Genomic DNA, 12015 nt, shown 5'->3' with positions numbered 1-12015 from the left:
GGGCGGCTAGGGTCTGGAACCAACTTCCAAGGGAGGTGGTGCAGGCTCCTACCCTGGGGGGTTTTAAGAAGAGGTTAGATGAACACCTTGCTGGGGCTGTGACAGGGTAGGCGGAGGTGCCAGCCCCTCCAGCAGGAGAAGGGGGGTGGAGGGCCATTTGAGGGCAGCAAGGAACTCTGCCACCAGCCCACCCACAACAGGGCCAGGCACTCCTAGGAGGCACTGCCTGGGGAGTGGGGTCATGGCTAGGCTGCCTGGTGTGGTATGGGAGCCCCAGCTTAGGGCAGAGGGTGCCACAGGCATCCTCTCCTCTTCCCTCCAGCCTGCGCTGGGGCTGGACTCACTCCACTACTGCCTGCATAAGCTGGAGCCGCTGCACTCCAGCTGGACTCCAGTCAAGAGCGGGGCAGCTGAGGCAGGAGGGAGGAGGTAGTGGCTGTGTCTCAGGAGCATGGGACACTGGCAGTGCCAGTTGGCTGTGGCTCAGGAGTGAGGGGCACCAACATGGGTGGGGGGGGCAAGAGACTGGGTTGAGAGTGAGAGGCACTGGCAGGGTCAGAGGTATGTAGGTCAGGAGGGGCAGCAGCAGGGATGAGGGGGCAAAGGACTGTGGGTCAGGAGCAAGAGGCCAGGGGTCTGCAGGTCGGGAGTGAGGAGCAGCAGCAGGGAAAACGGCTACAGGCTGGGAGTAAGGTGTCCCCTCAACAGGTGGCCTTTTTTTTTGGAACTAGAAATATGGTAACCCTAGAATATTACATCTCAATTCACTTGGCCAATGAATGATTAGTTCCAAGCAATTAAATAATTTTTTTTTGCAAAAATCTTGTTGGTCTAATAAAAGATATCATCTCTACTACGAGTCCTGACTGCCTAGTCCCAAGTAGGAATCTTTCCCTGCATCTCTGTCCTCCACAAAGAACTCACAATGTGCAGTCAGTCATTGCAGTTCCAGGGCATCACTTAAAAGCAGGGGTGTCAAACTCATTTGGCCCAATGAGCTGAATGACTGGTGTACGGTCAATGCACAGGCCAGCCTGGGCCTGCAGACCAGCCCTGCATATAGATCTGGTCTGAAGCCAAGGCCAACACTACAGGCCACATCTTTGACATCCTTGACTGATACAATAAATAATATCTATTTTCCCTGTGCAAATATTATAAGGGTACCTGCCAGGTTCAGAAGCTTTTATTTACTAGGTTTTGTAAGCACTACTTACAGTTTAATTTTTAAAGACTTTTGTGATATTTCACCCTAAAAGCAATTTAGCATTTTACATTTATCACCTTAGATTTAAACATTACTCTATGGGTGACCTTTACTTCCTATTTCACAAGTCCTAGAACAATGGTGCAGAGACCAGGATTCAGAATTGGGGAGGGAAGGTCCCAATGAGATTATGATCTTGGAGATTCTGTAGCAAAAGAAGCGATAGGAAAGGGGCTCCATGCATTGAGAAGCCTTTGCTGAGCAACCAAAGGCGGAGAAAGTAAATAGGATTTAATATGTCATTTCTATTAGAACTGGAGGAAATTAGGAACCAGTTTAAACACTAACAAAAGGAAGTTCTCACACAACATGCAATTAACATGTGAACCTCACTGCTGCAAGGTATTGTAGAAGCCAACAATTTAACCAAGTTCAAGAGCAGTTCAGATGCACTGATGCAGGAAATGTCCCTCAGTAATATTAAATATGACCGTTAGGGCTGCAACTTCCATATTAGGACCTCTTAGTACTTTATATGCTGGAAGCTGCAAGGGAAGCAGGGCAGGGGATTGATCGCTCTGGCTAGGCCCTGAATAAATACTTTTCCCTTTAGTATCAGAAGTGTACTGCGAGATACAGGACACTGGGCTAGATGCATCTGCAGTTTGACCTAGCATGGCATCCCTTACATTCTTACGTTAAGCAGAGTGGTCCGACTCCATGTCACAAACCTCATGCTGAACCCTTGCATTTGCTGCCAGATAACTCTGGCTGTTGCTGTGACATTCAAGTAGCTTCTCTATATAGCAAAAGTGGCAGGTATGACATCTTAAGTGACCAAAAATCTGTAATAATATGAACAACAAAACTAGGGAGCTACAGCTGGCTGCTCTACTGCTGTAATTAATGCTCCCCACACACTCTAAATGGATGAAAAACTATCATAATGCTAGGATGAAAACAGTTCAGATTACTTCTAAAACTGGTTCCTCTTTTAAAGGAAAGTACTTTTGGTGAGGAAATGCTAAATATATTTAACATGTGGTATTTGTAGCCACAGGGTAATATCATGGTAAACCACTTGGAACATTCCAGAAAGGGATTATATAGTCATGTGAGAGCAAACAGCACATAAAGTAGCACTAAACAGAAATAAAAGAATTACATAGGCCATCAGCCCCTCAGGCTTTGGGGCTGATCGCAGGCTGAAAAGAGAGTGGTGTCAGAAAGGGGCTCTTCTCCACTGCATAACACTCCACAGCAAATAGCCTTATGGAGACATGGGCCGTCTTCTTGGGTATCTAAACCTTGGCTCATGTCAGAGACAGTATGGAAACTGAAGACTGCAATAAGAATCAAAACGAAGATGGAAAGAAGCAAGATAAGCCCCGCGTATCTAATCTATGCAGGCAATTCTTGTGATGGGTAAGAATTAAGTAAATCTGACTCACCGTTCAAAGGGAGAATTCTGGGACCTCCGTCTCTCTCCTCTCTTCCCCTTGCTTCAGTTATTTTGTCTTCCATTTCTCCCCACACTGCAGGTTTCTCAGGTGACAGCCACATTAGTTCCTTCTTCTGCTACTGCCACCTACCAGTTTTATTATTCTGTTGCAGCATAAGGGCATATAGAAGAAGTTCTTGTTCAGCACTCAGATAATCACACAGGGATCCCTTTGTCTTAGGAACCAAGGCTTAAATCAAGTGTCTGATATCCTCCCCTCACCCAATACCATTTGTAAAGCACAGCGAACAAGCAAAACCAATACCAGGTTTTGGGTGTGGATACATGCTGGGTGTGGACATAGGTACATTTGGAAACTTTTCAAAGGGACGACAGTCTGTTCATTCCAACTGTTGTGTGAACAGCAAAGAACAATACAAATTTATAAATGTGGACAAAGGAGTGTTAAAGCTGGAGCTGTTTGAATTATTGTGGGCTCATCAACACTAGCAATTAGAACAAATCAGCTGCTCTCCTTTGAAAGGATACCAAAGGCAGGTTTGTAGCCACATCTTTTGAAACTCATTCCAGCAAACCAGAGAGAGGTGCGGGGCTGAACATTTAGGACCCTGCAATAGTCTCTCTTCTGCACTTCCCTACAGACTGTTTGCACATGTTATACAATTTAACTTTTTCTGCCACCAAGAGAACATTCAAAACATGTATTATCATGGATCTTAGGTGCAAAATTTAGAGCCAGCGATGCAAGTGCCTAACGTATTGGGAGATGAGAAGAATTCAGACCCATTTTTTAAAGAATACTACAGTCCCACAGAGAGTTCCTCAAAAGAAAAAAGACACAGCCAGGTGTGAAAGTGTTACATCCGTATCCTATAGCAGTCAATATACAAACAGAAACCAAAAACAAAGGAATAGGCCTGCCCAGTGGCAAGAAGAAAGAAGTGGGTGCATCTTAAAGGGGAGAGGAGGGAGGGAAAGCATTGGAAAAATGTGAATATAGGAGGTCTGTAAAAGAGGCACAAATTTAACCCTTGATTATGCCACTGAAAATTGGAAGTCACTTTACTGACTTCCAGAGAGGGATATTAGATTTATTTCAGTGCATCTGAGAGCAAAATTTGCGTCTATCTAAAATTATTTTCTTCTGCTTTATTTATAGTAGTGATTCAACACACTGTTGACATAACTATTTTCTAGAAGACACATTGATGAGTTATTTGTATAATCAAAACATTTTTAAAACAGGGCTAAGAAAGGACTCCTTTATTAGGAGTATACTTAAGATAAAAATGCATTTTATCTGGGATACTCATCTTGAAAACTTGCCTGAGGAATCATATGCCCAACTAGGGAACTCCCTCTGCTATCTCCTTTACTTCTGGGCCTCAGCTTCCATCATGGATTCTCCTATTCTTAGGAAGATACTACATTGTGGATATCTGCAAGGTGATTTGAAACCACTGGCTGGGAGGTGAAAAAACAACTAGGTGTTTATAGATGTTGAGATATTATAGTGAGAGGAACACTAAAAATACTCCAGAGGGATACCATCAGTGCTGGGTTGTTTGCTTTAAGCAGAGGCATTCTTCCATCTGCCCTGATGCCCCAATACCCAGCCCTTCTATGTAGTTTTAATCCTAAAATTAACTGTCTTTGTACTAGTTTTCCATACCTGTCAACTTCTAATTGATGCCGTTAAGTTTGTGCTCACTGTACACCTGGGGAAGCACCATAGCCCTGTGAAAACTTAAGCCAGAATAGCACATTGGAAGGAAAAAGAAAAAAAAGTAGAGATTCAAAGAGGATGATGGAATTTGTGCACTTAGACACCATCCCCATTATGACACAGTGTTGGCTTTAAACCACCCTCACAGTAGTCTCAAATGAACAAAGTAAGGGAAAAAGCTTGGAAGATTTCTTAAAATTTATCTTATTTGGGGGGAAGGGGGGTGGAGGAGAGAGAAAGAAAAAAAAACACAAGATTTGCTCTCTTAGCCTCATTGTTGGAGAAATCCTCTGAGAAGATTCTTCAAAAAAATGGATTGAATAGGAAAAAGAAGGAAGGAAGGAAGGAAGAAAGGAAAGAAAACAGGCAGACAAGTTAGCAAATGTGATGGTTTAAAAAAGAAGCAGAAAGAGTGAATTTACCTGCCAACAGGTCGGTTTTGGATGCCACCAAACTGCTGCATTTACCGTTTTACCAGCTTGCGTTACTGGGGGGAAAAGTTTAGGAAGGAATATTCTCAAGGACTTTTCATAAGCTCTCACTCTTGCCATCAGAAAGGGGAGAAGGGAAGTTTTTTCTCTGGATTGTTTGACTTTTTTGGCTCCTGAAAAGTTTTGCAAAGAACAGTAAGAGTATGAACTGTTAGAAGACATTTCTTATGCACAAAGTAGAATAGTTTACAAAACCACCTGAGAACCGCACATCAGTTTGAGACATTAGTTTTAACAAACAAAACATTTCAACTGAAAAAACTGTAATACAAGGGCTTTTGAGATTTCTCTCAGCAGGCTAATTAATATATAATATCAGAACACTCCAAAAATTGCCCTCCAAGGTCAAGAAAGACAAAGAATATAACAAAGAAAAAGCAGCAAACACCTGGTTATAAATCCTGCAATGTTACATTTTAAAAGAATTCCTAGAACAGAGAAATTAAAAATGGGGAAAAAAAAGAAAAGGAAAAAAAAAAGAAGAAAAAGACAGTAGCAACATTGGTTACCTGTCCGAGCACCTACAATTCCATAGAGAGAACAGGAGTGGTCGTGTCTCTCACACCAGCCATATAGCCCATAAACCTTCTCAAAAAGAGTGAGCCATGAGAAAGGTACTGTACATACAGTTTACTTTCACAAAGTCTCTCTAGGCCCTCAACACCCTATACATATTTTACTGACTGAAGCCCTTTGCAAGGGGAGGGGAGGAGGATCGAAAAGAGTCACTGATGCCATGCATTTGATTTAAACGTCCTGTGCAACATTTGAAGTACCCTGTTTTTGCACCTGACATATACAGAAGTTCCAGAGGCATTTCTTGAGCAGATAATGCACTTAAAAGATATCACTGAGGCAGGGCAGGAGAAAGGCCATTGGAGGCTTGATCATTAACTGAGAACAAAAAGATGACCAGTTCATGCGTGTATGTAGTGCTGATCTTCCATCACGTTACAGATGAGGCATTGTAGCAATCCAGAGAAAGGTTTTATAAAAACACATTGGTGCAGTAAATACAAGGCTTAACAGTATACAAAGCTATATAGATAACCTGACTTGACATAGTGATAGAAATAGTAAACACATGACCAGCTGAAGAAAAGTCTCCACATGCAAACAGAAAAAGAAAAAAAAACAGGTCAAACAAAAAACAGTTGCAAACAGCATAAGGATTTCCATCAGATTCAGTTGAAAAAACTTTTTTTTGCAAACCAAAATTTGTACTCAGTTTTCAAGTTATAAATTGATGTGCATTGACACTTTTAAAACACAGTGTAGGCTGATTACCTGCCATTCCCAATATCAGCTTTCAAACCAGAATGTAATAGGTTGCAATAGTGCTATTAAAACATTGGAATATGGCAAGTGTTCCTCAGAATATGGAAACAAGGGGAGTACAGCCCATAGTGGTCATCTGGCTCTGTGGCTTAAATGTGACAGAGACAATCCCTGGCTGGGATGGGCTTGATGTTTCTTAGTTGTGTATTACAGATAAAAATATGAAACCCATTTTTTCTTTCCCCACTTATACATCTTGTTGACCCAAAGCAATGGGTAAGCAGGGGAGAAGTACACCATAGAGGTCTGCCCATCTTTATCACTGGATCATCAGCAACACATTTGTAAGCAGTATCAGCTGCTGTCTAAATGAGTATGTGTGAGGTTATTAACTCTGACTTTTCCCTTCTGAGCAATGTATGCACAATTTTTTCCAATCTTGCAGTATGAACACTAATCAGATACAAGGACCTCATCACAAGGGAGCTAGCTACCTGCTTGTGTTTTAGAATAAATCACATGTGTTACTAAGCAAACTTGTATAGCTCTAAAATGTGATTAGGAATAGGAAATTCTTAAAGGTGAGAAGCAGTAAGAGATTCCCTACTGTTGTGGCATCTTCCTTCATGCCTACACATTGTGGGGACTCAAGCCCACCCAGGAAGTTTGGTTACAAGCATCTTCCTGCAAAAGCTCTACTTACTAACTGACTGTAACAATACTGCAGAGGCCTTTGAAGATTTCTGCAAGCTGACAGGGAGTCAGCTCTGCTCCTTTGCCCCACAGGTGTTCAGAATGCACTAACATAGGGTAGAAACTAAAGACTCAAATCAGGATGTCGAAGAGAACACAGGAAACTCCAAAAAACAGCTCTTTGACAATTAGATTATGGGAGAAGGGACTCTGAGAAGACAGAGCTTACCAGATAGTTGTTTGGATTGGATGTAACCCATGTTGGGATATTTGTTCGGGTCATAAAGAGAAATCTTTTGTTTTCTTTTGTGATAACCTGTGCACCTGAAGGCTTGGGAATAAAGGCAGGGAAGACCCTGATTGCTGAAAACTTGTTGCTGAAACTTTTGTTGCTGAACCAGCTGGTCCACTCCACCTGTTCACACCAACAGTCAACCTTTCACTTGATTTTAATAATAATATTTAATTCTACAAAAAAAGGTCATTTTTTTTACATTCCATCTTAAAATAAAAAAGGAAAACCATACTGTACAAATAAGCATGATCAAACCTCCATGAAAGCAGGTTAATACTGTTCTGTTTATTGCCTCTTGAAGTCTCTCTGTGTAGCGTCCATGTAGTGTTTGTTTAAGGTCCCAGTGAAGGTGAAACAGCACAGCGGCAGAGAAGTGAGGAGGGGCCAGAGAGGTGGGAAGTGCAGAGCCTCAGAGGGTACCTGGGACATGCTCCTCCTTTAAAGTATCCAGATAACAGCAGCATTGCACGCGCATGACTCCCCCCTCAAACAAACCCTATTTTCACAAGATTGCCTTTGAATTGTAAACGTCTTATGTTTTGTTCTTTAAAAAAACAAAAACAAAAAAGGCTTGTATTTATTTATATAATCTATAATTTCAGTGCTTTATGAACCCAGAGGGAAGGAAGAATAAGAAAGGGATGAGGAAGATGAGGACTTAAAAATGGACTCAGCATTGCTGTTTTGGTTCCTGCTTTTTCAAAACAGCTCAGACTGAATAAGAAATTGCGCAGCCAGGAGGAGTGAGGAAAATCAGGCAGCCTGGAAAGAAAATTAGGAGCTGAACAGCCCAAAAACCAAAGAGATAGAGCAAAGTGCACATGCACACACATACGTGCACACACACAGACACCCACGCACACAGAAGGGTCTAGGAACCATTTAATCACTGCTTGTGTCCTTTGGTTATATTTTAATTCTGGCTGAACCTTATTATTACTATTATGTTTTAATTCGCTGCAGTTTCCCAAAACCTAAGAACTGCATATTTTCCCCCTGGATACAACTCTTTGGAACTCCATTAATATTGAATTTGAGATAGTTTCAACTTGGGAAGTGCAAGCCTAGTAATACTGGTATTGAGTGACCTTCAGTTTTATCCTAAAGAGTTTCTCGGTATTTTGGAGTTTTCAGCTACCTTTTACCTCCTCCATACTGTACCAGATTTCCCCCCTAAAATGACCAAAAAAAAGAATGATGTTCAGGCTTCAATTCTGTGTTCTGTTAACAAACAGTTTGCAGTGTTTTCACTTTGGCCACTGTTAAAGATGCAGGCATAGAGAAGGGAGTGTTGGATTAGCATGTATTAAAAAAAAAATGAACATTAACATAGCATCTCTCAAAAAGACTAAAACACTAACAAATACAAGTCAATGCACGTTTGTTTTAAACTAATGTAATTCTTTTTTTCACATTGGATTAAACATTATTTTGTACACCAAACATTACAGTGCTGTTTATCTCCTCCAATCATGCAAAAATAGTTAAAACATGCCACTTCTGCCATGAATAAAACGTGACCAATTCTCCTATATACCTTCTGCCAAAAAACAGGATTTAAGATGATAAAAAACACAAATATTAAAAATCCCCCTTCAAAAGCGTTATAAACAAATATGGACACAAAGCTCTCAGTTAATACTGAAATAGCAGAAGTCGCAGGTTCGCACTGAAAGCTCAAGTTTAACAAATACTTTGTCTTGCTTCATTGTTTAAGAACCAGATCCTACAACGTCAAAATGGGTCTTTTTTTTTTTTAAAACAGTAGGAGCTCGGCACCTGTGAAGTATCACGCCTTAAATAACCTCAGCTTTCACAAGGTAAGAGGCACTCCACAACTGACAGAATCAAGATCTTAGAGAGACAACTGCACAATTTCACAGAAGTTTCTGGAGAGTTGTGAAACAGCTTTCCAAAACCAAAAGTGTGATTGTGCTACAGTGTTGCCCCTTGAATGCAAGTAGCAATAAGACTTGGGACCAGAGCTGCATCCAATAAAATCCCTTTGTGGGCTGTGAACTAGGCATCCCCAATTAGAAGAATGAAACTGATGCCATGTTCTAAAGAATTATAAAGGAAGAATAGCAACCACAGAATATGCACCTATGAAACCTTTTAAGAAAATCTCATTCCCATGACTGGTTCCCTCCCCATTCCTTTCATCTCCCTGAGCTTCTCCGATAAACAGCATTGCAAGTCGGTTTTAAAAAATTTACAAGAGATACGTTGGTCATGTATTTACATGTGGCATCACTCTACAAGGAGTTTGATCTCATTGGCTATTAGCTGGTTCATGTTGAACAGAGCCCCCGGGAGCTTGGTGAGCAACTCTCTCTCCGTGGTCTCAGGGTCGCTGTCGACAGAGCTGGAGCTAGCACTCATATTGTCGACAGCGGCGCTAGCTGGAGGGCCCAGCTCTGGCTCGCTAGTCTCGCTGGCCGTGGACACCACAGAGAGTAAGGACATACGCCGCGTCAAGCGACCGGGGGCAAGGAGAGAAGCGGCATAGTCCGCTATGATACCAGCTACATCTAGATTACAAGCCTTGTCAAAGGCAATGAAACCTACATTTGCATTGGCCTCGCAGACGTAGAACGAGCCGTCATCTTTCATCAGGAGGTCGATGCCACATACGTCCATCCCCAGGATGTTTGACACCTGGACTGCCAACTGCTTGCCTTGTTCACTCAGTGAGCACATCATTCCTACACCGCCTGGCAAAAGATAAAATAAGAGTCAATTCTCTAGCTGTGATCTGGTTAGATATCACCTGCTCAGCAGGATAGTCATGGCTCTCATCTTGGAGAACATACAGAGGAAATAAGAATGTTGCAGGAAGGGTGTGGGTGACCCAGAAAAGGACTACTTACTTCCCTTTCAGTAGATAATGAACATGATATTGACTGGTGTCGTGAGGTGTTGAAAACATTGCTTTTCAAACAAGTCAAACAAATTTGTGACCATTTTTGGTCAGCACAGAGAACACACCGCACATCTTGTTCTTTAAATAAGAGGGCTTGCACTTTTCTTAGCTCAAATAGGTATGTTTCTTTTTTGCTTATCATATATGGAGATCTGAAACAGTCCCACTCTGCACACTAAGTATGCCTGCTTGCTGCTTCTTTTAAAAACTTGGATCTTCCAGCAAAATCAGACTTCACATTCATGCTAAGGCTAAGACTCCCCTTGCAGTTTCAACTGTATATAACGTTCATCCCTTCCTGACCTAAAATACTACATAGCGTTGCTGTTGAACATTAAAACAGATTCCCTGGAGTGGCTGCAGGTCAGCAGCAAATGTGGAAGTGTACAAAAGCACATGGCCTCAGTCTCTTTGCATATCCACTGACAACATCATTGTCAATAGTGCTGAGCCTCTGCAGCCCCCACTAGGTTTTACTGACAACTGTGGGGGCTCTATCCCTTAAGCAAAAAAAACAAACAAACAATGAAGCTTTCCTCCTTGTTTCATCTTTCAAAACTGGTCAAGTTCCTTAATACCTGGTACACTGAAAATTCCCAGGTTATTCAGAAACTTACCTCTGCTCTCCCAAAACTTTTGTATAACTGTAGTTGTACTGTACATGAACATGGAAAAGATAAAATGGGGCTCAGCCAGGTCTAACTCTCTCCCAAGCATGCCCCAGATCCAGAATTGCACAGAAGATACCCGCTTTAGGGGAAGTAGGAGCCAGGTGTTGTCCTTTTTCCTGTCACGTTTTTTCGGGGGGGAGGGAGTGGGGAATGCATGAAAATCAGCACTGCAACTGCAAAAACAGTTCAAGAAGGACTGACAGTGAAGACTCCTGACTGCTTTCTTCTGTTTTCACTCTTCACCTTCTCTACCCTGTGCTAAATGGATGTTTCCTCCAACTCCTCCCCTACCGTCCTTTCCTTTGTCTTCCCACCTAATTTATCTCCTTCTAACAGAAAATAATAAAACCAAAACAAGGATATTGTGGCACTAATGTAGTATCAGCTGTTATCCATAGATTGCAGGGGGCTGGAAGGGACATTATCATATAATTCAGTCTGCTTGCTTCTTCTACCTATTTCCCCATCTCATCCGTCTTTCGCTTCAACTTGTCAGAAGTTCTGTGGAGCAGGTATCAGCATTTGTTCTGGGTTTAGCCAGTACAGTGGCTCCTCATTCACCCCATATACACTACTGGAATAAACTCGATTAAAAAAACCCACAAATATTATTTAAATTGGGGTTGCCACTTATCTCCCATTGGGCTTCACAAACGCCGATCAAGGCCACAGACAATGGTATTCCTACCAAGTGAGCAGTTACTCTGCATCCTTCCATCTGTTGAGCAGCGGAGCATGGTGCCCACCACGCGGCCTCCTACTACAATGACACGAACATCCTTGCCGTGGGACTCCTTGACATATTTCTGGAACAGGTAGGGGGCATCATGACGGATCAAATGGCTCAGGTCTGCTAAATGGTGCTTGTCTCGTGCTAGGAATACAGCTTTTCCTGTGTCAAAACAGAACATTAAAGGATGGGGATGAGCACTGAAAGCAGTGTAAGACCCATCAGAGCCATCTACACTGTTAATTCAGTACATGTAAAATCTCCAAACTGCCCAGCCTCAAGGCCCTGATATACTTTACATCCATTTACACATTTCCTGTAGAGACCAATGCAGGGGAGAGCAGGCAGGTAGAAAGGGGTGCCCAGAGCAGTGGGGGGACATGACCTGGCCATGGGAGGTGAAGGGAATGAAGAGGCATGGCTTGGCCCCAACCTGGACCCATGGGGTTTTGGGAAGGGGGGGAGGGGGGGGGAGTGGGGCTCACAAGTTCCTGGGGAGAGGTGGCTTCAGCATTGTATCCCATATTCCCAGCCTGGGT

The 12015-nt window shown here is 42.5% G+C and overlaps 1 protein-coding gene across 2 annotated transcripts in view; it reads right to left on the bottom strand.

Moving 5' to 3' along the window:
* Positions 1-12015, bottom strand: part of RIMKLB (ribosomal modification protein rimK like family member B) — a 107412-nt gene that overhangs the window by 6538 nt on the left and 88859 nt on the right. Inside the window, exons 5-8 of one of the 2 annotated variants that reach the window (XM_019516058.1) lie at positions 11435-11638; positions 5396-9866; positions 4818-4999; positions 2659-2812 (exon numbers count right to left, since the gene is read on the bottom strand). In XM_019516058.1, coding sequence (XP_019371603.1) covers positions 9403-9866; positions 11435-11638 — 668 coding nt within the window. In that variant the 3' untranslated portion in view covers positions 2659-2812; positions 4818-4999; positions 5396-9402. Of the gene's footprint in view, positions 1-2658; positions 2813-4817; positions 9867-11434; positions 11639-12015 lie in introns of both variants that reach the window. The other variant, XM_019516057.1, reaches the window with a different exon arrangement.

The sequence above is a fragment of the Gavialis gangeticus genome, unplaced genomic scaffold, assembly GCF_001723915.1.
Source record: "Gavialis gangeticus isolate Ggan-Ray unplaced genomic scaffold, GavGan_comp1, whole genome shotgun sequence".
Lineage (NCBI taxonomy): Eukaryota > Metazoa > Chordata > Crocodylia > Gavialidae > Gavialis > Gavialis gangeticus.
Note: the sequence above shows the minus strand (reverse complement) of the source record. Positions and strands in the feature narration are given on the sequence as shown.